Here is a 26,697-nt window from a genome sequence, read left to right as displayed (position 1 = left end):
GGAAGCAGCACGGCCTGCGTTTGGGAGCTCTGGCCTCCAGAGCTGGATGCGATTCTGTTGTCTGATGGCGCCCAGTGGGTGGCCACCCAGGAACCGCACAACGGCCTCGGGCTCACCCTTCCCAGGCCGCTGGAGGCATCTGAGATACCCCCTTCCCCATGCTGGCCTTGCTCCAAGCAGATGGTGAGCTTCCACCTGGAGAGGCTTCCCCTGAGACCCCGTGGCCTCACCGTCTGGGCTCTGTCCATCTCACCGCCCGGCGGGAAGGAGGCAGGCCCAGGGCTGGAAGGCTGGGAGGAGGGTCGTCACCCCAGCCTCTCCTCTGGGACCAGCCGACACTGCACGGGGCCGAGCAGGAAACAGGAGGATTCATGCCCACAGCAAAGGGAGGGGCTTAACCAGAGAAGAGGAAGAAAAGTGTCGCCGTTGTCACGTGACTGACTGCAGCCGGAAGTCACTCGGTCTTTCTCGCCTCCTTAATCATAGAATCACAGCCTCTACATGGGGCCATCACGGGCTGCTGCCCTCAGAAGACACTGGAGAGAAACATGGGGACACATGCAGGTGTGTGTTATGCATGTATGTATGCATGTGCATGTCTGTGTACTAGCGCACACACGTGTATGTGACAGGCGCATGTATACACGTGTGCAAGTGTGCACACGTGTATGTATGTATCATGTGTGCACGTACATGTGTGTGTGCCTGAGTGTGTGTTGTACAGACAACCACCACTAGAGGGCGGGCCGGTCCTGCTTTGCGGAGCAGGGTCGGGGGTCCTTCCTGGCCATGGCGGGGGCTGGAAGAAAATCCAGCAAGAAGGAAGAAACGGGGGCTGGGACCCAGTGGAACCCAGTGCCTCCCCGTGGACGGGGCCTCTGAGATCCAGGCCAGCTCAGTCTGGGCACCGGACTAGGCATCGCGGGAGCACTGGGGGGACACGGGTCCAGGCTCTGCTGTGGCTTTTGTTTCAGAAAGTATACTTTTCAGACTTAATAACGGTCACTGTTTTCTCTTTTACCAAATCCCGTTGTGGAGGGGCATCTAGAGGCCAGGGGTGGGTGGGCAGGGCCCACGCACACCCCGGGGAAGCATCCCTGGACACAGACACACTCACATCTTAGCAGCAGGGTCCAGCATGGTTAAGAGTTTTGATATTTTCATTTAAAAAGCCTTCCTAGATGGCGGAGTAGAAGGACGTGCCTTCACTCCCTCTTGTGAGAACACTGGAATCACAACTAACTGCTGAACGATCATCGACAGGAAGACACTGGAACTCACCAAAAAAGACACCCCACATCCAAAGACAAAGGAGAAGCCACAATGAGACGGTGGGAGGGGCGCAATCACAATACAATCAAATCCCATAACTGCTGGGTGGGTGACTCACAAACTGGAGAACATTTATACCACAGAAGTCCACCGACTGGAGCCCCACATCAGGCTTCTGAACCTGGGGGTCTGGCAATGGGAGGAGGAATTCCTAGAGAATCAGACTTTGAAGGATAGCGGGATTTGACTGCAGGACTTCAACAGGACTGGGGGAAACAGAGACTCCACTCTCAGGGGGGCACACACAAAGTAGTGTGCGCACCAGGACCCAGGGGAAGGAGCAGGGACCCCATAGGAGACTGAACCAGACCTACCTGCTAGTGTTGGAGGGTCTCCTGCAGAGGCCGGGGGTGGCTGTGGTTCACCGTGGGGACAAGGACACTGGCAGCAGAACTTCTGGGAAGTACTCCTTGGCGTGAGCCCTCCCAGAGTCCACCATTAGCCCCACCAAAGAGCAGGGTAGTCCAGTGCTGGGTCGCCTCAGGCCGAACAACCAACAGGGAGGGAACCCAGCCCCACCCAACAGCAGTCAAGCAGATTAAAGTTTTACTGAGTTCTGCCCACCAGAGCAACAGTCAGCTCTACCACCACCAGTCCCTCCCATCAGGAAGCTTGCACAGTCCTCTTAGCCTCATCCACCAGAGGGCAGACAGCAGAAGCAAGAACTACAATCCTGCAGCCTGTGGAACAAAAACCACATTCACAGAAAGATAGACAAGATGAAAAGGCAGAGGGCTATGTACCAGATGAAGGAACAAGATAAACCCCAGAAAAACAACTAAATGAAGTGGAGATAGGCAACATTCCAGAAAAAGAATTCAGAATAATGATAGTGAAGATGATCCAGGACCTCGGAAAAAGAATGGAGGCAAAGATCGAGAAGATGCAAGAAATGTTTAACAAAGACCTAGAAGAACCGAAGAACGAACAAACAAACAAGAGATGAACAATACAATAACCAAAATGAAAAATACACTAGAAGGAATCAATAGCAGAATAACTGAGGCAGAATAATGGATAAGTGGGGATTCCCTGGTGGTGCAGTGGTTGAGAGTCCGCCTGCCGATGCAGGGGACGGGGGTTCATGCCCCAGTCCAGGAGGATCCGACATGCCACGGAGTGGCTGGGCCCGTGAGCCATGGCCGCTGAACCTGCATGTCTGGAGCCTGTGGTCCGCAACGGGAGAGGCCACAACAGTGAGAGGCCCGCGTACCACAAAAAAAAACAAACAAAAAAAAACGGATAAGTGACCTGGAAGACAGAATGGTAGAATTCACTGCCGTGGAACAGAATAAAGAAAAAAGAATGAAAAGAAATGAAGATAGCCTAAGAGACCTCTGGGACAACATTAAACGCAACAACATTCGCATTATAGGGGGTCCCAGAAGGAGAAGAGAGAGAGAAAGGACCCGAGAAAAATATCTGAAGAGATTATAGTCGAAAACTTCCCTAACATGGGAAAGGAAATAGCCACCCAAGTCCAGGAAGTGCAGAGAGTCCCATACAGGATAAACACAGGGAGAAGCACGCCAAGACACATAGTAATCAAACTGGCAAAAATTAAAGACAAAGAAAACATATTGAAAGCAGCAAGGGAAAAATGACAAATAACATACAAGGGAACTCCCATAAGGTTAACAGCTGATTTCTCAGCAGAAACTCTACAAGCCAGAAGGGAGTGGCATGATATACTTAAAGTGATGAAAGGAAAGAACCTACAACCAAGATTATCTACCGGGCAAGGATCTCATTCAGATTCGATGGAGAAATCAAAAGCTTTACAGACAAGCAAAAGCTAAGAGAATTCAGCACCACAAAACCAGCCCTACAACAAATGCTAAAGGAACTTCTCTAAGTGGGAAACACAAGAGAAGAAAAGTACCTACAAAAACAAACCCAAAACAATTAAGAAAATGGTGATAGGAACATACATGTTGATAATTACCTTAAACGTGAATGGATTAAATGATCCAACCAAAAGACACAGGCTCGCTGAATGGATACAAAAAACAAGATCCTTATATATGCTGTCTACAAGAGACCCACTTCAGACCTAGGGACACATACAGACTGAAAGTGAGGGGATGGGAAAAAGATATTCCATGCAAATGGAAATCAAAAGAAAGCTGAGGAGCAATACTCATATCAGATAAAATAGACTTTAAAATAAAGACTGTTACAAGAGACAAGGAAGGACACTACGAAAGGGATCAATCCAAGAAGAAAATATAACGATTATAAATATATATGCAGCCAACACAGCAGCACCTCAATACATAAGGCAACTGCTAACAGCTATAAAAGAGGAAATCGACAGTAACACGGTAATAGTGGGGGACTTCAACACCTCACTTACACCAATGGACAGATCATCCAAACAGAAAATTAATAAGGAAACACAAGCTTTATATGACACAATAGACCAGATAGATTTAATTGATATTTATAGGACATTCCATCCAAAAACAGCAGATTACACTTTCTTCTCAAGTGCGTATGGAACATTCTCCAGGATAGCTCACATCTTGGGTCACAAATCAAGCCTCAGTAAATTTAAGAAAACCGAAATCATATCAAGCATCTTTTCTGACCACAACGCTATGAGATTAGAAATCAATTACAGGGAAAATAACGTAAAAAACACAAACACCTGGAAGCTAAACAATACATTACTAAATAACCAAGAGATCACTGAAGAAATCAAAGAGGAAATCAAAAAATACCTAGAGACAAATGACAATGAAAACACAACGATCCAAAACCTATGGGATGCAGCAAAAGCAGTTCTAAGAGGGAAGTTTATAGCCATACAAGCCTACCTCAAGAAACAAGAAAAATCTCAAATAAACAATCTAACCTTACACCTAAAGGAACTAGAGAAAGAACAAACACAACCCAAAGTTAGCAAAAGGAAAGAAATCATAAAGATCAGAGCAGAAATAAATGAAATAGAAACAAGAAAACAAGAGCAAAGATCAATAAAACTAAAAGCTGGTTCTCTGAGAAGATAAACAAAATTGATAAACCATTAGCCTGACTCATCAAGAAAAAGAGGGAGAAGACTCAAATCAATAAAAATAGAAATGAAAAAGGAAAAGTTACAACAGACACAGCAGAAATACAAAGCATCCTAAGAGACTACTACAAGCAACTCTATGCCAATAAAATGGACAATGTGGAAGCAATGGACAAATTCTTAGAAAGGTATAAACTTCCAAGAGTGAGCCAGGAAGAAATAGAAAATATGAACAATCACAAGTAATGAAATTGAAACTGTGATTAAAAATCTTCCAACAAAGTCCAGGACTAGATGGCTTCACAGGTGAATTCTATCAAACATTTAGAGAAGCGCTAACACCCATCCTTCTCAAACTCTCCCAAAAAACTGCAGAGGAAGGAACACTCCCAAACTCATTCTATGAGACCACCGTCACCCTGATACCAAAACCAGACAAAGATACTACAAAAAAAGAAAATTACAGACGAATACCACTGATGAATATAGATGCAAAAATCCTCAACAAAATACTAGCAAACAGAATCCAACAGCACATTAAGTGGGATTTATCCCAGGGATGTAAGGATTCTTCAGTATACGCAAATCAATCAATGTGATAAACCATATTAACAAGTTGAAGAATAAAAACCATATGATCATCTCAATAGATGCAGAAACAGCTTTTGACAAAATTCAACACACATTTATGATAAAAACTCTCCAGAAAGTGGGCATAGAGGGAACCTACCTCAACATAATAAAGGCCATATATGGCAAACCCACAGCAAACATCATTCTCAATGGTGAAAAACTGAAAGCATTTCCTCTAATATCAGGAAAAAGACAAGGATGTCCACTCTCACCACTATCATTCAACATAGTTTTGGAAGTCCTAGCCACGGCAATCAGAGGAGAAAAAGAAATAAAATGAATACAAATTGGAAAAGAAGAAGTAAAACGGTCACTGTTTGCAGATGACATGATACTATACATAGAGAATCCTAAAGATGCCACCAGAAAACTACTAGAGCTAATCAATGAATTTGGTAAAAGTTGCAGGATACAAAATTCATGCACAGAAATCTCTTGCATTCCTATACATGAATGATGAAAAATCTGAAAGAGAAATTAAGGAAACACTCCCATTTACCATTGCAACAAAAAAGAATAAAATACCTAGGAATAAACCTACCTAGGGAGACAAAAGACCTGTATGCAGAAAACTATAAGACACTGATGAAAGAAATTAAAGGTGATACCAACAGATGGAAAGATATACCATGTTCTTGGATTGGAAGAATCAATATTGTGAAAATGACTCTACTACCCAAAGCAACCTACAGATTCAATGCAATCCCTATCAAATTACCAATGGCATTTTTTAAAGAACTAGAACAAAAAATCTTAAAATTTGTATGGAGACACAAAACACCCGAATAGCCAAAGCAGTCTTGAGGGAAAAAAATGGAGCTGGAGGAATCAGACTCCCTGACTTCAGACTATACTACAAAGCTACAGTAATCAAGACAATATAGTACTGGCACAAAAAACAGAAATACAGATCAATGGAACAAGATAGAAAGCCCAGAGATAAACCCACGCACCTATGGTCAACTAATCTACGACAAAGGAGGCAAGGATACACAATGGAGAAAAGGCACCCTCTTCAATAAGTGGTGCTGGGAAAACTGGACAGCTACATGTAAAAGAATGAAATTAGAACACTCCCTAACACCATACACAAAAATAAACTCAAAATGGATTCGAGACCTAAGTGTAAGACCGGACACTATAAAACTATTAGAGGAAAACATAGGAAAAACACCCTTTGACATAAATCACAGCAAGATCTTTTTTGATCCACCTCCTAGAGTAATGGAAATAAAAACAAAAATAAACAAATGGGACCTAATGAAACTTAAAAGCTTTTGCAAAGCAAAGGAAACTACAAACGAGATGAAAAGACAGCCCTCAGAATAGGAGAAAATATTTGCAAACGAATCAACAAAGGATTAATCTCCAAAATATAGAAACAGCTCATGCAGCTCAATATTAAGAAAACAAACCCAATCCAAAAATGGGCATAAGACCTAAATAGACATTTCTCCAAAGACGACATACAGATGGCCAAGAAGCACATGAAAAGCTTCTCAGCATCACTAATTATTAGAGAAATGCAAACCAAAACTACAATGAGGTATCACCTCACACCAGTTAGAATGGGCATCATCAGAAAATCTACAAGCAACAAATGCTGGACAGGGTGTGGAGAACAGGGAACCCTCTTGCACTGTTGGTGGGAATGCAAATTGATACAGCCACTATGGAGAACAGTATGGAGGTTCCTTAAAAAACTGAATATAGAACTACCATATGACCCAGCAATCCCACTCCTGGGCATTTATCTGAAGAAAACCATAATTCCAAAAGACACGTGCACCCCAATGTTCATTGCAGCACTATTTACAATAGCCAGGTCATGGAAGCAACCTAAATGCCCATTGACAGACAAATGGATAAAGAAGATGTGGCACGTGTATACAATGGAATATCACTCAGCCATACAAAGGAACGAAATCGGGTCATTTGTAGAGACATGGATGAATCTAGAGACTGTCATACAAAGTAAGTCAGAAAGAGAAAAACAAATTATCGTATATTAACGCATATATGTGGAACCTAGAAAAACGGTACAGATGAACCGGTTTGCAAGGCAGAAATAGAGACACAGATGCAGAGAACAAACGTATGGACACCAAGGGGGGAAAGTGGCACGGTGGGGGGGTGCTGTGATGAACTGGGAGATTGGCATTGACATATATATACTAATATGTATAAAATGGATAACTTATGAGAACCTGCTGTATAAAAAAATAAGTAAAATAAAATTCAAAAAAAGAATCAATGTGAGATGGTGGTAATGTATAAATAGATAAACAGAACAGCAATGAAAGGGAACATAAACGGCATCTTGAACTTCCTTGCAGAATCCTAAAATGCACCTCTAAAAATAGGTATTTTATACCTAAATCCTTAGTTTATGTTATGTTTAATGTCCATTAAAGCTCAAAAATTAAATATCAAAATAAATAAATAAAATAAAAAGCTTTCCTCCGGGCCTTGATCCCTGGCCTTACTGCATTTCACGGTTTACGCGAGGCCGGGTGAGGGAGCCCTGCGGGAGCGGACTGCCTGGGGCTGTTTTCGGTGCTGCTCTAACGCCGCCTGCTGGTGACTCCACAGACCACACTCAGCCTCCACCCCGACCTCCGACCAGCCCTGGGGAGTAGGGGCGTCACACCCTCCGCACTCTGCAGGTGACCACACTGAGTCTTTGGTGGGCCAGGTGGCTCCGTCAGGGTCCGGGCTGGTGAGCCGTGTGCCTGGGGCCTGGCGGTTGGAGGCTGGATCCCAGCAACCGGCTTCCTGGGACTAAGAGATGACCCTGGGCCCAGCTCTGGACCGGCCGGCGTTCCTCCTCCACCTTTGCTCTCCCTACCGACACGCCCACCCCAGTGGAGCGGGAAGGAGGTGGGTGGGGGAGTGGGCGGCCCGCTGAAGGATGGTTGGCGACAGCCGCTTGCCACCCGTGGGTGTACCGAGCAGGTGCCCCCGCCGGCCAGCCTGGGCCGCTGCCCAGCAGTACCCCCTGCTCCTGCCGGGTGCAGATCCCCTGCAGCCGCGCAGCGGTGGTGCCGAAGTGAGTTCATTAAAACGCGATTTGCCGTTTTCAAGTTCAAGAGGAGGGAAGAAAACCGCAAGCGGTGTCCCTGGGGTTTTCACTCACCTCCCCGTAGCTCAGCATTTAAATTTTGCAGAACATCCATCAATAATGCATCTGGCTGGCCTGCCCGAGAAAAGCATCAAAGATCCCCGCACCCTGCGCGCGCTCAGCCCTCTCCACGCAGGGCCGCCGGGACACGCAGCCAGCGGTGCAGCTTGGACCCCACCGTCCCCACTGCTCCCGGGGCTGGGTCAGCCTGTGCCCAGTGCCGAGGGTCACTGCTGGGAGACAGAGCACACCAAGGGCCGGGCCTCCTGCCTGGGTCTGGTTCTCGTGTGCTCAGCCCTCGGGTGTCCGCCCAGGGCCCGAGAATGTGACTGGGGACCCACGAGATGGGCCCTGGGGGGAGGAGGAGCCCCAAGACTGATGACCTTGTTCACTCAAGTGCATCGAGACTTATCCCAAAAGGCTAAGGGAGTGTGGCCGCCGTGGAAAACTGGCTGCAGGTCCCGGGAAGTTACATGTTACGACCTCAAGTCCACAGCTAGGCGTGCACCCGAGAGAACAGCAACAGGCGTTCAGGCAGGTGCTGTACCTGTGTTCGCAGCAGCACCTGTCACGGGGGAAGCAGCCCAAACACCCACCATCAGACGAGGGGACGAGCGAAGCGTGGCCTGTCCGTGCGGCGGAAAAGGAGGGACGCACTGACCCCGGCTACAATGTGGATGAACCTCGAAAACGCGGCGCTCAGCAAAAGCGGCCAGACCTGCAAAGGCCCTGGGGCAGGGGCTCACTGTGGCCAGCGAGCGGGGAAGCGGGCGCTGGAGGGTGGAGAGGGAGCAGGGGCCACGTGGACTCCACTCTGGGGAGATGGGCAGGCACAGGAGGGTTTGAGAAGGCAGCGACGACCGGATTGGCACGTGGACACGATCGCCTGGCTGCTGACTGAGGACAGACTGTAGGGCGGGGGCGGGGCTGGGAGAGCGCCTGGGCGGGTGCCATCCTGGTCTAGGCAGGAGGTGGCGGCAGCTCTGGCCCAGTGCCAGGGTGCGGGTGACATGTAAAAAAGGAAGAAACAGGGTACCTCGATGGGCCAGCCAGGTGAGTTTGCGGACAGACTCAGCGGGGAGGGGGTCCTGGCCACTGAAGCGTGTGGGGAAGCTGCATGCTGGGTCCTACACGTGTCGTCGACAGAGTGAACACGTAGGGACGCCCTTCGCTTCTGCCAGGAAGTACACATGCTCCCTTTCCTTGAGACGCACACTCAGCAGCTGGGCCTCCTTTCCACTGGCCACTCCAGGGTCCATGGACCATCTGAGATTCCCAAAGCCTGGACACGGATCCCCCCTCGTACTTGGGACAGTTTTGAGGGGCATCCAAGTGGCGAGAAGTCAGACGGACTCACAGTGGGAGACGGTTCCCGCTTCAATTCTGGGCCAGGAAAAGCTCAGTCTGGGGCCAGTGTTATGGGAGGTTAACCCTCCTTATGGAGACCGAGAGAGGAAGGGGCAGGGGAGGAAGGGAGGGAGGGGGGAGGCCTAGGGTTCAGATCTCGGAAAGGACACGTTGGCGGGCGGAATCTCACACACCCCGCCTCCCCGCAACCCCCGCCCCAGCCAGCAGCCCAGCACAGGCTGAGGGCAGGGAGCCGCCTGCGTTCAAATGCCAGCCTTCCCTTCCCTGCTGTGTGACTCTGGGCAAGCTTCTTCCCTCTCTGTGCCTCGTCTTATCCATAAACAGAGACTACACTGAAGCACCTGGATTCCTGAGCAGAAAGAGGAGAGGCGGCGGCTGAGGCAGGAGGAGACCCCTGGGCATGTGTCCAGGTTTGGGACAAGCAGTGCTGTCCCCGCTGGAGCAGGGCCCTCATGGCAGCGGTGGCGCCAACAGCTACCACTTCTCGAGCAGCTTCGACGCACCAGGCACGGAGCCCAGCCTCAGGCCTGGCCCGGCCCCCCGAGCCTGTGGCAGGAGGGAACCCCCAGCAGAGGAGATAAGCCCACGTGGCGTCTCCCCTGCGCTGGGCTCTGCAGGAACTGGGCCGGTTCAGTGAGAGCAGAGGGAGTCAGGGAGGCCTCCCTGAGGAGGTGACGTCTGGTGAGAAGATGGAAAAGACCAGACGGCCGGAGAGGGGAGAGCTCAAGGCTGAAGGGTGCGTGGTCGGGGGCAGGCCACGGGGCGCCGGGGCCTCAGAGCGCTGGTCCTGCCCGCCACCCTCCCCCGCTCCCTCTGTTCGGGGCTGTCCTTTCCCGGGCTGGGCCCTCCCAGGCTGCCCACCCCAAGCCTAAGGGCTCGTGGCGCAGCGGGGAAAGTGGCCAGGAGGAGCGGCCAGCGGCTGTCTCGCGATCATTGCAGCCCACGGTCCGCGGACGCACTAGTTAGTACAGACTTTCACTTGACCTGCCTGAGATCCAGCAACCACCTGCTCTGGGGGGAGGTGGGTGCACAGCTGGCGTGACTGGCCCAGCGGCCGCCCCAAAGGAGCGGCCAGGCCTCCGGGCGGGACTGAGCCGGGTGGAGGCCGGAGGACGCAGGGTGGAGCCAGGTGCCATCCGGCTGCTTCCGCCCACTCGGCGGGGCCGGTCCCTCCGGCGCCGGGCAGCCAGGTGCCGCGCGGGGGCGCAGGGCAAGGATGGGGAAGGAGGGTCACCGCTGGAGCCGGGAGGAAGGTCCACGCGATTCTGCAGCGACCAAGAGCCTGAGACAGTGGGTGGCTCTGGAGGTCCTGGGTCTGCGTTAAGTGAGGGACGAGGCCACCAGGCTCCCTGAAGTGAGGGTGCACTGCCTGGCACACCCACCGGGATGTTCCCCGGCCTGCGGTGTCTGCGGAGCAGGTGTTCAGGTTCGCTCCCGGGGAAGGAGGGGCCTCCAGCGGCCGAGCGAGTGCTACGGCTTCCGCTCCAGGGCGCGTCGTGTCGCAGCGACAGCCCCGGCCGCTTGGTGCCGGCCACACTCACGGGACCTGATGGCTCGCCCAGCCGGGCAGGAACCTCGCACGTCATGTCCACCCGCCCGGCCAGCTCCCCGTGATCTGCAGGCCCGGCTCTCGGGGACCTTGCTGCCTGTCAGCCCCTCCCTGCCAGGTGCCGCTGTGGCACTGAGGAGGAGGGATCGCCCACCGGGCCCAGAGTGGGGTGGCTGCCTCAGGCTCGGTTGCCAGACGAGGCAAAAAAAACCAGGGACCGTTCAGTTATATGTAACTTCACACAAACAACTGACAATTTTTGGTATGAATAAGTCCCATGCAATATTTGGGACACGCTTGCAGGAAACACGATCTGTGTTTGTCTGCAGCTCAGATCTAGCTGGGTGGCCTGTGTCTCACCTGGCAGGGTGGAGCCTCTCCTGGGGTGCCCCCTGGAAAGGGTTAAGAATCCAGGTTGCCGGGGGCCACGCCTCTCTTGAGACGCTGCAGCCCTGGGCAGTTGAGAGCCCCCGCAGCCCTGCCTGTCTCACCTGGAAAGAAATGCTACTACTGGAACTTCCCCCCAGGGCGGTTTCAAGGACTAAGATGTGATAACGTGCACTGTACAGTGCCTAGCCCGCACTGACCTCCCGTGGGGTCCCTGGGGCACCCCGGTGTCTAGAACAGGCTCTGCCCACGGGCGGGAGCTCGGCACACGCTTACAAAAGAATGGAAAATGAGTAGCAGAAATGCCCACGAAACGTTGGCGGTATTCCTCCTCCCACTGCTCCTGGCTGTCTGTCCCTCCCTCCACACCTGCTGGTTTGTTCATAAATAAATGCGAACCGGAACGGCCTGCACCCCACCTGTTCAGGGAAGCAGGGGCGCGGCACCCAGAGCCGCCCTGCGTCTTCGGAACCGGCAGCTTCTCTGAGCTTTCTGAGGTGGGGCCTCTCCCTGCTCTGCAGACTTCCAGAAGGGTCCTCTGGGTGCTGCCCCTTTGTCCTCTAGACAGAGGCCCCAGAAATGCCTCTTTCCTTCTCCAAGGCCCAACATCACAGCCAGGCTCCCAGCAGAGCCGTGCAGCCGAGCTGCTCTTTATCTCTAACGGAGGTCCGGGTGCTCCGGGCCCGTGGGCTGGGTACCGCCTGCTCCCCGCCTCTCTGTTTCCTGAACTTGAAGTCCACACTCATCAAGCAATGAACAGAAGCTCCTTAGAGGTGGCGGAGGCCCGTTGAGGCTGTGCCGGGCAGCGCGCGGGGATCTGCCTGCGTGGGAGGAGGACAGGCCCCTCTGCTGCCGGGCTGGGGCCTGAGGCCGCTGGGATCTTGGACTTCTGGTCCCCAGAACTGTCAGAGGCTAATTTCCTTTGTTAGGACAGCCCTGGGACACGCGTACAACTCCCTTCCCGGGACAGAACAGGGACATCCCTGATGCTCCAGGCCCAGCCCCCACCCTCTGTGGACGGTGCGCGATGCTCTTTCTTTATAACCCACTCCGCTGCCTGAATTCGTTTATCTCGTGGGGACTAATCCCTCTTGCCTGTTTCTCCCTCTGCAGAGTGAGCCCCCCGCGAGCGGGGACACCACTCGCCCTGTGTGCTGCTGTCGGTCCCGACCCTCGGCAGCCTCTAGCGCAAAGTCAGCGCTCAGTGATCGAGAGGAGGAACCTGCTCAGTGGGATCTGTGATCGCTCGGAACCAGTTAGACGTCTGGTGTGCAGCGTTCAGGAAAAGCGGGTCCTTAGTCCCAAAGAGAAGAAAATATGATTGATTCTATCAGCCTCCAAGGCTCAGAGCAAGGCCACCTCTTCTGAGAAGCCTCCCCTGATTTCTCCATAGTCAGCTCCATTCATCTCACAACACCACTTTGTGGACACAATCCACTGCCTACACACGTGATCCACTGCATATACACGTGATCTACCGCATATACACGTGATCTACCGCATATACACGCGATCCGCTGCAATACACACGATCCACCACAGGTACACGTGACCTACTGCATATGCACACACGACCCACTGCCTACACACGTGACCCGCTGCCTGCACACGCGATCCACCTGCCCCATCGCACAGCTCCACTGGCACGGGTCCCAGAGACGTATTTACACTGTGCAGCTTAAGCCCCGCCGGGCACCGTCCCTGCCAAGCCTCGCCCAGGCGGGACCACGTGGCCCAGTGCCTGGAGACACCCTGCTGTGCCTAGTGGGAAAGGTCCCCCCGCCCCAGCAGCGGCGGCAGCACCAGCGCCCCCCGCCCCCCCACGGCGGCCTCCTCACCTCTCGGTCCAGGCCGGCCGCCACCGTCACGATGTCCCCTGTCTCGCTGTTGATGGTGAACATGTTCTGGGAGGGGCTCTGCGGGGTCTGGGTCACGATCCGGTAGCGCACCATCCCATTGGCCGTGGTGCCGTCGTCAGCGTCGCTGGCTGTGACGGTCATCACGTAGGTGCCTGGAACAGAGACGGCAGCGCACGTGGGACTCACCAACCACACCCACTGTGGGCCCGCGCCCGCACCCTGGCAGACGTCAGCCGGGACCATGTCTCCCCGGAGGCTGGACATGGTGTGAGTCCTTCCCCTCCCACGGGCTGGGGGCCTGCCAGGCCCTGGGAAGTGCCCCGTCCCTCCCAGCCCCACACACTCCTGCAGAACCACCGGCGGGTTTCTTGCCGAGCTCAAGTCTGCTCTGAGGTCATCAGCAGGCAGAGAGATGGAGGCCCTGGAGGAGGGGGAGCCGCCTGGGGACAGCGGAGCCAGCGATTCTGGCTCAGAGCCCAGCACTCTCCCTCCTGAGCCACACGGCCCAAGGCGCTGGCCGGCAGCGTTTGCCGAGGATCCAGATCCCACGTGGAGGACTGCACGGCCGCGACTCGGCACGCGGTAAAAAACAGGGCTGGGTGTACAGAAGGGGCACAACAGGCACTTGAGGAAGCTAAGTGAGAAGAGCCCCCTCGGGGGTGGGGGGAGCTGTGCACACGGGGCACAGGGGCAGATGGAGTAGTAAATCCAGGGTGCGCGAGGACACGTGGTCACCTGCACCTCCGAGCCCGGGCCAGTGAGCCGCCCACGCCATTTCCCATCCACACGCCAGGGTTGAGGTCCGCAGGGGACGCTCCGGCAAGGTCCCCTGACTCCTGAGAGCGGCACGTGGGGCTCCTACTGGCATCCCCCTTTCCCCACGGCGGTAGGCCCTGGCTGGACAGCACACCCCTCCCCTGGCCACAGTGATCGGGTCCACGGTGGGCATCTTACTCTGTCAGGGCCTGTGATCAAGGTGGAGGTGCTCGCAGGGTTACTGGGAAACCAGCGTACTGTCCCTGCTGCTGGCCTCGGCTGGGTCAGCGTGTGAGGTTGGGGCTGTGGTCACTTTGTGCCACAAGGAAGGAGAGTGAAGGACAGGGCCATCTCGGAGGAAACAAAACCAAGAGGGGCTCTGGTGAGCACCGCCTACCGGGCAGCCCCTGGGTCAAGCGGCACCTGAAGCTGTTGCCTCCACGCTTAAAACAATTAGGGCTTCTTTTACAAAGCGGTTTTAGGCTCACAGCACATCGAGGAGACGGTACCTTACAGACTCTGTACCTGAACCGACAGATTCCCCTTCTTGCCTCACGTCATTTCAGTTTGAGCTTTCGTCGCCTGCAACCCAGAGCTCTGACTGGCACGGGCGCCCGGCCCTGTGAGCGCCCCTGGAGCCAGGCGTGGGGCCCTAGTCCTGAGCTGCGTGTCCTTCGCTCAGCTCTACGTTCCCAGGGCCCACGGGGGGAAGGAGTGTGGGCACCATCCTCTTGGGGGCGCTGGCTTAAGCTGAGACTGAACTGGGCTTGGGGCTTGGCTGTGCAGCCGGGCCTCCAGGCCTGCTGGGATCCAAGGTGGTGACGGGTGGGTGTTTTAGTCATCAAACATGCACTGGGCAACCTGCTCTGGACCGGCATGGTGCTAGGAACTGGGCAGACAGTGGTGGAGACCCTTGCGTGGTCCGGGCAGGGAGCCTTTTCCAAATCCTCCCAGTGTTCTGGCTGCGCGGATGTGTGCACAGAACAGGTCCTCCTGCCTTCCCGCGTCCAGCCCCGCCGCAAGCAGCGAGGGCGTGACTGGGAACTGGCTTTAACTTTCAGCTTTTACTGAATAAAAGCTTCTCAAAGCAAATGCATTCGATACAACAGAAAGGAGAGCAAACAGGGACAGGAAAGTGGAAATCTGTCTACAGGGCACAGGTTTTCTATTCTCATCCACCAATCAGAGAGGAATGGGCCCAGGACCAGACTTTTCACACTGAAAGGACGGGAAGTCCCAGCCTGGGTGGGGCGGGACGCTGCAGGAAGCGAGGGCCCAGGAGCTCTAGGCCCGCAGCGCCTCCCTCCCCCGACTTGTTCAATCCACAGATTTACATAGTTTTTATCAAAATGTAATTCATGCATCAGAAAATTCACCCTTTTAAAGTGCACAAGTCAGTGCAATTGTCAACAGGGCGTATCTAACTCCAGAACTTCTGTCACCCCCAAAGAAACCTGTATCCGTTAAGAGTCGCTCCCAGGGCTTCCCTGGCGGTCCAGTGGGTGAAATTCCACACTCCCAGTGCAGGGGGCCTGGGTTCGATCCCAGGTCGGGGAACTAGATCCTGCATGCCTGCCGCAACTAAGAGTCCGCATGCTGCAACTAAGAAGTCTGCATACCACATGCTGCAACGAGGGTCCTGCGTGCCGCAACTAAGACCCGGCACAGCATGCACGCATGAATGAATGAATGAATGAATGAGCTGCTCCCTCCTCCTCCCCAGCCCCCAGCAATGCTCATCTACCTTCTGTCTCCAGATTGGCGTTTTCTGAACACAGCTCATAAACGGGGTCATATACTATGCGGCCTTTGTGTCTGGCGTCTTTCGAGGAGCCTAACGTTTTCAAGGTTCACTCCTTTTTATGGCTGAATGACATTCCAGTGTGCGGGGCTACTCAGCCCACAATTACTGAGTGAGCACTTGCTGTGTGCAGACACCAGGCTCTGTGCTCAGGACGTAGGAAGAGAACAAGCAGATGAGGTCCCACCCCGAACATGCCAGTGAGGACAGAGAGAACAAACAGGGAGACACAGATCATCGCCAGCTGCAATAAGTCCTTGGAAGGGGGAAGAACGCTAGCATGAATGAATATGTAGAATAATGAGGTACGTGGGGTGCTACGGAGGAAGCAGGGATGACCTGAGAGATGGGGGTGGTGGGGTAGGGAGGGGACGGGGGGTACTCTGGGCAGGAGGCCAAGGCCCTGGGGCAGAGAAGAGCTCCAAACGCTTGAGGAACCGGGGAAAGGGGGCATGTGATGGGGCTGGAGGTGGGCTGGGCCCACGGCGAGGATTCTGGACTTTATTCTAAGACCACAGGGCAGTATTTTCATCAGGAGAGCAGGTCAAATTTATGTTTTGAAGACACGCAGAGAACACAGACTGCATGCAGCCAGGAGTGCGGGGGGCGAGGGTTGGTAGTGGGAATGCTAACTCATTCACCGGATTTCATGGAGAACTGGTTGCAGTCAGACCAAGATGTTGCAAACCCACTAGGACATTTATTCATTCATTCAACACGTCTTTATTAAGTGTCTTCTAGGGGAAAAAATATGGAACTTCAGTGTTTTGAGAACCTCAGGAAAAACATTCATCAAACACACCCACCTAACTTCACGCAATGGCTATTCTCAAACAGTGTGCAAACCCAATTTATTTTATTTTATTTTATGTATTTTTGGCTGCATTGGGTCTTCGTTGCTATGTGTGGGCTTTCTCTAGTTGCAGCGAGGGGGGCTACTCTTTGTTGCAGTGCATGGGCTTTTCATTGCAGTGGCTTCTCTTGTTATGGAACATGGGCTCTAGGCATGCGGGCTTCAGTAGTTGTGGCATGTGGTCTCAGTAGTTGTGGTTTGCGGGCTCTAGAGCACAGGCTCAGTAGTTGTGGCGCACAGGCTTAGTTGCTCCACGGCCATGTGGGATCTTCCCAGACCAGGGCTTGAACCCGTGTCCCCTGCATTGGCAGGCGGATTCTTAACCACTGTGCCACCAGGCAAGCCCTGTAAACCCAATTTTAATGAATTTAATTATCAGTAGAATTTCCCCAGAGGCATTAAGTATTTAAAAGAAATCCAGGAGGTTCTGTTTTTAGCAAATGGTGGACAATGTTATTTTAAACCCATCTTCCTCCTGAGGAAAACTAGAAAAACCGGACCCAACGTGAAATAAAAACACCTCATTAAGGGCACTAGAGAGATACAATGACACAGACTCAGGGAGGGTGGGGCAGGCCGGAAGGGAGAACCCGAGACTGGGGGCCATCTTTCCTCTCAAGACATTTGCTGATTCCAGGGACTTCCTTGGCGGTACAGTGGTTAAGACTCCGTGCCCCCAATGGGGCCTGGGTTTGATCCCTGGCTGGGGAACTAAGATCCCACACGCCACAACTAAAGATCCTGCACGCGGCCACGAAGATCCCACGTGCCGCAACTACGACCTGGCACGGCCAAATAAATAAATAAACATTAAAAAAAAAAAGACATTTGCTGATTCCAAATCGGCTTCTGACAGCTGAAGAGCTACATGGAGCTTTCAACAGACTGATGGGAATGGGGGTAAAAACACTGCGCTTAGGGCCTGCCATATGAGGGTGGAGCCTGGAAAATGCTCGAGTCTTTGGGTTGGACCCGGAAGGGCAGCGCGCTGGGAGTGAGGGCGAACAGGAAAGGAACCGTCCTAGCCGACGGGGGCACAGCTCTATTAAGGTGACTTAGGCTCTGATATCTAAGGTTACCAGACTCCCTGTCAGGAGCGAAAGCACATCTTTCATAGACAAAGGTAACATCTTACCCTCAAGTCACCTCTACAACTTCATACACAAGGCACAGTACGTCACGAACCAGGCACACAAGAAGACAAAACCTGACTGAAAACAGAGACAAAGAACTGACCAGGACCAGACCAGGGAGATTCCAATAACAGAGTCATCAGATGCAGATTAAAAGCAATCAGCCAGAGAAGCTGAAGCGCACCCCCAGATATTCACATGGGACGCCCCGTTCTAGGCCCCCACTACCAGCCCCCACCAAGGCACACCTGAGCCCCCTTCTCTACCATGAAGCTCCCTGGTCCTCTGCCCGCCTTCGAGTCTCTGCCTGTGATGGTGGCTGGTGACCCCCCTGCTCTGAACACACAGCCTCTGCTGGTTCCCACTGGCTGGTCTTCATTTATTTCCATGTTACTGTTGGAAACACTGGGTGAGGGACTCTCTCTGTCCTTTGCTGCACAAGCACGTGTGGGTCAACAATGGTCTCAAATAAAAAAAAAAGTCCCTGACCTGCGAAGCTCACATCCAGTGGTGCAGATAAGCAAGGAGCATGATCAACTAGTACGTGACACCGAACGCCTGACAACTGGGTGTTGGCTAAACAAATCGTGGTACATTCCCACGACGGAACTGTTTAAAGCCAGAATATTTCGTGACGCTTGAAATGTTCACGATATACAGCAAAACGGAAAACAATCCAGTTTCTAAACTGTGTTCTTTAATATAACGTGTTCATGCAGGGAGATAAGACCAGAGGGATCTTTGACGACTGTGCTCATGGCAATCTCTGCGTGGCAGGCAAGATGGGAGACTGTGATGTTTTTCTTTGTGATTTTCTCTGTATCTCTCAAGTTTCCTCCAAAGATTATCACTTGATTAACAGAAGGTAAAATGTTACTTAAAAAAAGAAATAAGGCAACTGATGGGACTTTTTCTTCAGCCTTAATCACAATTTGGTTTCTTTCAAGAAAGATTCTGGAAACTTGAATGGTCCATGGCCACCACTCCGTGGTCAGGTGACCCATGCATGCCCAAGTGCTCTGAGCCCGAAGGCCAACGGGCAGGGTTGCCATGGAAACAAACCCAGATGAAATATAAATGTGCAAGGCCCTGGAACTGAGCAAGGGCCCCGTGACTCTCACTTCCTTCCTAGAAGAAGAGAGTGGGGCGGAGGCAGAAGGAACTCCTTTTTGAGGCCTGGAGAGCTGCCTGGGGGAGGTGGCCTCCACTCACCGTCTGGGCACTCGGCGACGCCTGCTGATCTGGGGGCCAGGCTCTGCCCTGGTGGCACCCTGCTTCTGCCCCCTTGCCCATGTCCTGTGCCTCAGTCTCCCCCTTACACTTGAGGGTGCCCCTTCCCGAACCCTCCAGCAAGTGTTCAGTGGCCACACCACGTCTCGGGGTGTGAGCAGGGCCAGCCTCCGCGTGTCTGGGAAAGCGTGACCCTGGCATCAAGGTCCCCCTGATCCTCTCGCCTTCTCCAGTGGGGGCGGGTCTGGTCCACAGGCAGCCGTGAGCGCCCAGCAGCCGCAATGCCATGGCACACCTGGGCTGCCCACAGGAGGGAGGGAGCGACTCAGCCGCGTCACCCAGCTAAGCGCTCTGCCAGGAACCACTCACTGCAGCAGCATCGGTAGTAACTGGAGAGTTAGGTCTCGCCCCCATAACCTGGGCTGTGAGAACGAGAAGAAAATCATCCTTCTAGGGCTTTCTCTGGAGGCCTCGTTGGGCCTCTCCCCCTAGTAGAGAGGCCTGCATTTTTCTTAACGAAACTGAACATCACTCTGTATTTTCCTCTGAGAGGGCATGCTGTCCGCTGCCCAAGACGCCGGACATCTCTTCATAAATCGCGCCAGCAGGAAAAGGGGGAGAAGGCAAACTCTTGGTTCTTCTGAGGAACTCGTGTACAAACGCTGCCATGCGCCTTAAAGGATTAATTTCACAAACCTTAAATTGCAGTTTAATTTGAAAACGAATTCAGCTCCATAATTGGCTTTCCGCTCAAATCACTGAGGCTAAAGATTTAAATTCTCAACACGCAGATGACTTTCAGGTATCTGGCGCCATCTGTGCATCAGTCCGTGGCGTTAATCTCGGGGGACTCCGCCAGCACAGAGATACAAGAAATAAATAACCGGGGCCCGCTAATAATCTATTTAAGCAGAAACTGCATTACACAGATGAAGGTTTCTTTGACTTCATTTGCAGCACGTAGATTTCTCTATTTAATATTTTAAAGCACATTAATTTCAAAATTTATAATATAGGCCCTCACACAGTTACAAGGGGTTAGGGAAAGCACAAATTCCAACTAGAGCCCTTTTGTTAAAAAAATAGTCAACACACTTGAAAGGCTTGAGAGATGCCAGGAGACTGGTCAGGCTGCCTCTGGGCAGGAGGTGACACCGTGAATCCCATTTCCAGCTGGAGAAGCCTGTCGGAAAGGGCGTGGACCCATGGCTGCTGCAGAGGGAAGGGGGCTCCAGTTATGAGGACGTAGCCCCGATGATCTTGAGCATGTAGCCCACAGGCCTCCTGGAGCCTGAGGATTGTAATGTGAACGCCTGTGACCCCACCCTGTTACTTCACCATTAACCAATCAGAGGATTTTGCACGAGCTGATCACGTACCCGGGGACCGCCAACTCCCTTACCTGGCCTTTCAAAACGCTCTGCTGAAACCCTCTGGGGAGTGCGGGGTTTCTGAGCACAAGCCACCCGTTCTCCTTGTTTGGAGCTGTTTCAGGAAACACCTGCACTCTCCTTCACCACAACCTCGTGTCAGTAGGTTGTACCGTGTGGGCGAGCGGACCCGAGTTTGGTTTGGTAACACCTGTCACTGGCTGTGTCCTTACTTACCTGTTCTGCGCCTTCGTTCCCTCATCTCCAAAGTGCCTGTGTCACAGGACTGTCAGGTTGCAGTAGGTTATCCCATCGGGAGGCCTGAGGACAGGACCCAGCATCTGGAGGCCCTTGGTCAGTGCTGTGTTTCTGCGATGGCTGCATAATCAAAGCTTCAGCGGAAGGTGCGCCCCTTGCAGGGGGAGCCTGAGGCCTCCTGCAGAGACGTGGGGCCTCCCCACTGCCCCGAGTCAGGTTCAGGAGCTCAGGAAGAGCAGAGGGACAAGGCAGTCGGGGCTCACAAGCTTCAGGTCAGGGAGCCCAGTTGTTTTTATTTATTTTTTATTATTTTTTAAATTATTTATTTGGCTGCTTGGGTCTTCGTTGCTGTGCACGGGCTTTCTCTAGTTGTGGCGAGCGGGAGCTACTCTTTGTTGTGGTGTATGGGCTTCTCATCGCGGTGGCTTCTCTTGTTGCGGAGCACAGGCTCTAGGCACGTCGGCTTCTGCAGTTGTGGCTTGTGGGCTCTAGAGCTCAGACTCAGTAGTTGGGGCGGACGGGCTTAGCTGCTCCACGGCATGTGGGATCTTCCCGGACCAGGGCTTGAACCTGTGTTCCCTGCATTGGCAGGTGGATTCTTAACCACTGCACCACCAGGGAAGGCCCCCCAGCTGCTGTTTTTAATCTGTTGTTTCCTCTTCTCAAAGGAGCAGAACACAGCCTTTTATTTTATTCATTTATTTTTAACATCTTTATTGGAGTATAATTGCTTTACAATGGTGTATTAGTTTCTGCTGTATAACAAAGTGAATCAGCTATATGTATACATATATCCCCATTCCCCTCCCTCTTGCATCTCCCTCCCATCCTCCCTATCCCACCCCTCTAGGTGGTCACAAAGCACCGAGCTGATCTCCCTGTGCTATGTGGCTGCTTCCCACTAGCTATCTATTTTACATTTGGTAGCGTATATATGTCCATGCCACTCTCTCACTTCGTCCCAGCTTACCCCTCCCCCTCCCCGTGTCCTCAAGTCCATTCTCTACACCTGCATCTTTATTCCTGTCCTGCCCCTAGGTTCTTGAGAATCATTTTGTTTTAAGATTCCATACATATGTGTTAGCGTACGGTATTCGTTTTTCTCTTTCTGACTTATTTCACTCAGAACTCAGCCTTTTAAGATGTGCTTGCACCCCGGAGGGTCACCCCGAGGGGCAGGAGGGCTCTTGCTTCTGATGAAGAAAGCCGCCCTAGGGGAGGGCCTCCCAGGGTCTCAGCATCCACCCTGCAGTGCTGCCCCTGGATCCAGCTCTGGGAACAGGACTCGGGTCCAGGGTGAGTGGGCACCTGATGGGGAAGCCGGCACCTGGATGGGCTCCCGCAGCCCCTCGGGGCCCCACCTTCTCCTCTGGGGCGCCCTCTGCTGCTGGGTGCTGGCTGGTCAAGGCCTGGCTGTGGCCTCACCCTGGGTTGGCCCCTCCCCCTCCCCTCTCCTGTGCATCCTCCCTCCCGCCTCCCAGATGCTTCCGGGATCCAGCAGATCCCTGAGAGGCACGTGCACCCAAACCTCCCCATCAGCCCTGGGGACAGGGGCCCAGCCCAGGCTGGGAAACTGCCACTGTTCAGACGTGGCCAATGGGGAGCTCGTGATGATTCAGAAGAACGCATGTCTGAGGTCTAGCCTGGCCATCAGGGAGACCAGCAGGTTGGCCCGAGGGACGCTGGAACGTAACATAAAGGACAGCTGGTTTTAAGTGAGTCTTATGGTTCAATCTGAGGTTCAACCTGACAATGTACTTGCTGGAGTTGGGAAAATGAACTAATATTTTGAGTAAGAACGTTTAACAATATTAATAAGTTAATACCCGTTAATATTAATAACATGATTAACGATAGCACAGGTGTCAGGAGCCTCAGGTGGGCACCCTCAGCTGACTCCAGGAGGTGGGCGCTACCATTACTTCCATTTAACGATGAGACAGAGGGAGTAGCTGGCAGAGGCCCCGCCACGCCGCATGCTGGCCACATGGTGGCCGGCCGCCTGGATTCTGAGAAGCGTGGCTGAGTGCCACGCGACGCCACCTGCCAAGTGCACAGTCCACCTGGGGAGGACACAGGCGACAGCCAGGGTCTGAACACTTAACGCGCCGTTCCAACAGCCTTCGACTCCGCCCCACGTCAAGGCTTCCCATGGAGCCGCAGTCACCCAGGCAGTGTGGGGCTGGCAGAGGGACAGACACGCAGATCAACGGATAGAAGCAGAGAACCCAGGAACAGACCCACAAATAGGCCCAACTGAGTTCTGACAAAAGTACAAACGCAGCTCAATGAAAGCCGTTCCAACAAGCGGTGCAGGAGCGCCTGGGCGTCCGCGAGCAGAGAAACGACCCGGACGCGGAGTCTCACGACCTTTAGAGCAAAGCCTACAGCATCTGCACCCGGGTGTCCGCGAGCAGAGAGACGACCCGGACGCGAAGTCTCACGACCTTTAGGACAAAGCCTACAGCATCTGCGCCCAGGCGTCCGCGAGCAGAGAGACGACCTGGACGCGAAGTCTCACGACCTTTAGAGCAAAGCCTACAGCATCTGCACCCGGGCGTCCGCGAGCAGAGAGACGACCCCCCCCCCGGACGCGAAGTCTCACGACCTTTAGGACAAAGCCTATAGCATCTGCGCCCGGGCGTCCACGAGCAGAGAAACGACCCGGACGCGGAGTCTCACGACCTTTAGAACAAAGCCTACAGCACCTTCAGGACCCAGGCCCTGGGAAGAGTTCTCAATACTCAAGCCCAATCCATCGACGGAAAGTGGAAAACTGGACTGCATCAAAATGAAGATCTCTTGCTCCCAAAGGATGCCATGAAGAGGATGAAAACACAAGTCCCGGAGGGGGAGGAAATACCTGCAAACTACATGTCCGACAAAGGGCTTGTATCTCGAGTAAGTAAAGAATTCTCAAAACTCAGTGATTAAAAACGCAAACTATTTAGAAAATGGACAAGAGACATGGAGAGCCATCTCATCGAGGAGGATGTGCGGATGGCAAACAAACACAGAATGAGATCTCCAAGGTCGTCAGCCATCAGGGAAACAGAAATGAAAACCGCCATGAGATACCACTACCCCGCTCTGAACAGCTAAAGCAACACGACACCACCAAGTGCTGACGAGGACGTGGAGAAGCCGGGCCACCCACGTGGTGGGACAGAAGATGGCACCGTCACTCCAGAAGAGTGCGTGGCCATCCCTCGCAGAGCTGAACCCCTGTTCCCCGTGCCACCCAGTGACTGCGTTCTTGGGTATCTGTCTCAGAGAAATGAAAACTTACATTCACGCAAAAGTCTGTATGGGGATGAAAGATCTTGGAGGTTTACTATGGCCCCAAACTGGGAACAACCCAAATGCCCTTCAAAGGGTGAACAAGGGCAACGCATCCACACCGCAGACTGCTCAGCGATGAAGAGAAATGAACTGTGGACACACACCACTTGGATGAGTATCTAGAGAATTATGCTCAGTGGAAAAAGCCAGTCTCCTAAGGTAACACACCATATGATTCCATTTATATGAACGTCTTAAAATGACAAAATCATAGAGACAAATGAGAGCAATGATTGCAAGCGTTAGGGATGGCGGGTGGGTGGGGAGACGGCTGTGGCTCTGAAAGGGCAGCTTGAGGGTCCTCGTGACGGAACCGTTAGCGTCTTGACCATGGAGGTCACGCGAATCAGCACACGTGATAAAACCGCATGCACATGGAGACACGCGCACACGCACGCGCGCACACACACACACACACACACACACGCACACACACGCATGCAGGCAAGGCTGCTGAAGTCTGAGTGAGGGCCAGGGCTTGCACCAATGTCACATCCTGGTGTGACCCTGCACGGCAGCTCTGCAAGATGTTACCACCGGGATAAACTGGGTGAAGGATCTGTGGGGCATCTCTGTACCATTTCTTAGAACTGCATGTGTATCCACAACTATGTCAAAATAAAAAGATTTCTTAAAAAGACATCTCTTCCAATGAGACCCCATGGGAAGCGCATCTAGGAGTCCATGGGGTGGCGATACCTGGGGAGCTGGCTCAAGTCTGTACACAGCCTGGCCCGCCTGCCGCCTGCCCACCCAGGGGCCTGAGATGCGTCTGTGGACCCCAGGCCCCAGTGGGCACCAGGCCACAGTCCTCTTGAGCCTCCTCACCTCTCACTTCAGTGGGACCCTTCTTCTTGGGAACCCTAATTTTGGTTCCACTTTCTGGTGAACTTGAAATCAATGAAACTCCAATTCTTTATGGAAAACATCCCTATTACAGATAGATAATTCTTATAAATTATTACGAATCTGAACTGATGAGCTCAGAGTCAATTTCAAAGCCAGGGAGAGAGGCCTTGGCAGAAACGACCGCTTACTTAAGACCCATTTTGCTGCACAGGGACGCACATCAGTTGCCCTCCCATCATGACAGAGGGAGTGCATGGAAACAGCGAACGTGCTCGTCCTGTGTGCAAAAACAGTCGCCCCTGCAGATGCAGCGTTTGCCCGGGGGTGTGGGGTGGTCGCCTCAAGGGGGTGGGCAAGGCAGATTGGGGGGACACAGTATAGGGTGGGTGTCAAGGCGGGGCTCTGCAGACATGGCAGAGTTTGGAAAGGCAGGGGTGACGTGTACACAGGGAGCAAAGCTCCCGCGGTGAGACGTTCAAAGCGGGGTCAGCGGACGTGCTTCCCTTTCTGCTCTCATCTGGAGCATGGCATGGAGTCTCCAAGGGGCTTGGTGGCCCCTGGCCAGTTCCATCCAGGATTTGGGACAATGAGACCAGGAGGGGACAGATGCTCCCGGGGGAGGGGAGGGACTGCTGCGGTGAGCACCAGCTTCAGGGGGCCCCGTCTGGGTGGGGACCCAACACGGCAGCCACTACCCACACGTGGCACGTGGCTATTTGTATTAAATACAAGGAGAAATTTAGCTTCTCAGTTGTAGGAGCCACAGTCGTGTGTGAGCCCATTCAGCCCAGCAAAGCCAGAGAGGATTTCATAAAACTGAGGGGCCCGGGGCTGGGAGAAGGACGCGGGGTGATGTGGGATCGGCCTGGGATCTGGCCCCAGCTGGCTTGCTGATGTCCCCATGTGAACTTCCCAAACCTTAGAAGGTTCCTATCCAGCTGAGTCAATGCTGAACACACATTCCTATTTGTTTTCCATTAGAACGTGCATCTGAAACCCTTCATTAGCCTATCATTCCAGAAAATAATGACTAACTTCTGGCGGTAGTTTTTCCTTATCCCACAAAGGCACTGTGTAAAACCCTTCCATTATTGTAATTTACTGGCGTAAGGGAAGAAACTGGAGAGACTATTTCCAAGTCCCCGGGAGTCTCCTGCCCCGAGGATGCCGTGCCCGCTTTGTCTGGACATCAGGGTGAGCGAGGGCATCAAGCCGGGTCCAACGGGGCACCGTGCAGCTCCATCCCTGGCTTTGCACAAGGAGGCACCTCACCGGTCCCCTCTGAGGGTTGTTCCGGGAACAGAGGTGCAGCTGGGAGCCCCCAGGGGCTTCGAAAGTCAGCCAACATTTAGTGCAAAAGGTCCCAGAAAGGCTCAAAGTGTCTGGGGAATCAAGGACCAGTCAGGGACAACACCAGCCCTCAGCCTGCCCAGGCCACACCCAGCTATCCGAGGATGCTCCTATCAGGATTTCGAGGGGGCGACAGAGTAATTTGCTGCTTTTGTTATCCTAATGAGTAAAGGCAGTTATGCATTTGGGAAAACTGTCTCTATCGATCTATTTGAAAGTAAGATGCGGGAGACTTGATTTGTGACATCCAGGCAGCTTTACAGAGCGTCCTGGGTCTTGGGGAGAGAGGACCCGCCGCTTCTGTTAACGAGAAAGCCCCTTCCCCTGCTCCAGCGGGGGCTGGAGCAGGACCACTGGGGACCCTCACTCACCCTCACTCCCCACCCTGATCCTTAAAGAGCTGGCTGTTGGCAGCCCTCATCCGTTTCCTTTGGCTGCTGGTAGCTAATATGGCCACCCGCCGCCTGCCCCTGCCCCTCAGGGGCCTGCA

At 53.1% G+C, this 26,697-nt stretch overlaps 1 protein-coding gene across 4 annotated transcripts in view; it reads right to left on the bottom strand.

The window, feature by feature from the left end:
* Positions 1-26,697, bottom strand: part of CDH4 (cadherin 4) — a 548,956-nt gene that overhangs the window by 37,137 nt on the left and 485,122 nt on the right. For all 4 annotated transcript variants that reach the window (XM_060284119.1, XM_060284120.1, XM_060284122.1 and 1 more), the window contains one exon: positions 13,245-13,417. In XM_060284119.1, coding sequence (XP_060140102.1) covers positions 13,245-13,417 — 173 coding nt within the window. The remainder of the gene's footprint in view (positions 1-13,244; positions 13,418-26,697) is intronic.

This window comes from Globicephala melas, chromosome 15 (genome assembly GCF_963455315.2).
Source record: "Globicephala melas chromosome 15, mGloMel1.2, whole genome shotgun sequence".
NCBI lineage: Eukaryota > Metazoa > Chordata > Mammalia > Artiodactyla > Delphinidae > Globicephala > Globicephala melas.
Note: the sequence above shows the minus strand (reverse complement) of the source record. Positions and strands in the feature narration are given on the sequence as shown.